The 921-nt window shown below is 44.8% G+C and overlaps 2 protein-coding genes across 5 annotated transcripts in view; one reads left to right on the forward strand and one right to left on the reverse strand.

Moving 5' to 3' along the window:
• The first annotated feature begins 6 nt into the window (after positions 1-6).
• On the forward strand, positions 7-706 carry LOC104826635 (probable E3 ubiquitin-protein ligase XERICO). The gene has a single exon (XM_010559426.1). The coding sequence runs from the start codon at positions 52-54 to the stop codon at positions 514-516; it is 465 nt and encodes a 154-aa protein (XP_010557728.1). The 5' UTR covers positions 7-51; the 3' UTR covers positions 517-706.
• The window catches only part of LOC104826634 (uncharacterized membrane protein At3g27390), a 3,948-nt gene continuing 3,655 nt past the window's right edge, over positions 629-921 (reverse strand). For 3 of the 4 annotated variants that reach the window (XM_010559424.1, XM_010559425.1, XM_010559422.1), the window contains exon 11: positions 639-916. In XM_010559424.1, the coding sequence (XP_010557726.1) occupies positions 828-916 (89 nt within the window). In that variant the 3' untranslated portion in view covers positions 639-827. Of the gene's footprint in view, positions 917-921 lie in introns of all 4 variants that reach the window. The other variant, XM_010559423.1, reaches the window with a different exon arrangement.

Raw genomic sequence — 921 nt, forward strand, 5'->3', positions numbered from 1 at the left:
GAGTTCTGGTCGCAGCGTTCGAACAATCTGAAGCAATCGAAGAATTTCGAAATGGGTTTATCGACCCTTCCTGCTCCATCGGAAGGAATGCTGTGTATCATATTGGTAAACACAGCATCATCAATATCCACCTTCAAAGGCATTGTCCGATCAATTCTCCACATTGTGGGCATCCTTCTCACATCATCCTCTACGCCTTCAGCCACATCCCATGAGAATCCACCCGAATCGTTTGACCTCCGGTCCTGCCATTCAGACAGTCCCCTGAAGCAGTTCAGGAACCGTACACCGGCCCTGAGATTCAGCAGCCTCTGCAGCTGCATGAAACAGCCTGACCACGACTGCTCGGTTTGCCTGACGAGATTTGAGCCGGAGTCGGAGATCAACAAGCTAAGCTGTGGCCACTTGTTTCACAAAATATGCTTGGAGAAATGGATCGATTACTGGAACATCACTTGCCCACTTTGTAGGGCTTGTCTAATTCCAGAAGAAGAGATCTTTCCATGCATCTGGTGAGAGCCCTTTGCCAGAGTTCTAATCGATGGTTTTGTACAGATACTTATGTGTAGCAGCGATGATCAGTTAAGAGGCAGGTTTTCAGACAGATTAGATCCCCATGGGATCGATCTCGCGATATATCTGATGTACATACATATCATTTGAACTACTTCTATGTAAGAAGATCTTTGGGTTTCAGCGTTGTGCCTTTCTGGTCTTGCCCTACATGTAAATATGTATATTTTGCAAGAAAGAGAGAAAGAAAGACGAAGAAGAAGACAACAAACAAACAATATAGAAAGAAAAGAGGAGAAGAAAAACACAGTTACCTAAACAAGAAGATCTTGCGTTGATCTTTGGTTGTTATTGGTGGGTTTCAGTATCCAGCCTACTCTGTTCCCAGAAGCACCAGCCTGAAACGCT

Source organism: Tarenaya hassleriana, unplaced genomic scaffold, assembly GCF_000463585.1.
Source record: "Tarenaya hassleriana unplaced genomic scaffold, ASM46358v1 Cleome5, whole genome shotgun sequence".
Classification (NCBI taxonomy): Eukaryota; Viridiplantae; Streptophyta; class Magnoliopsida; order Brassicales; family Cleomaceae; genus Tarenaya; species Tarenaya hassleriana.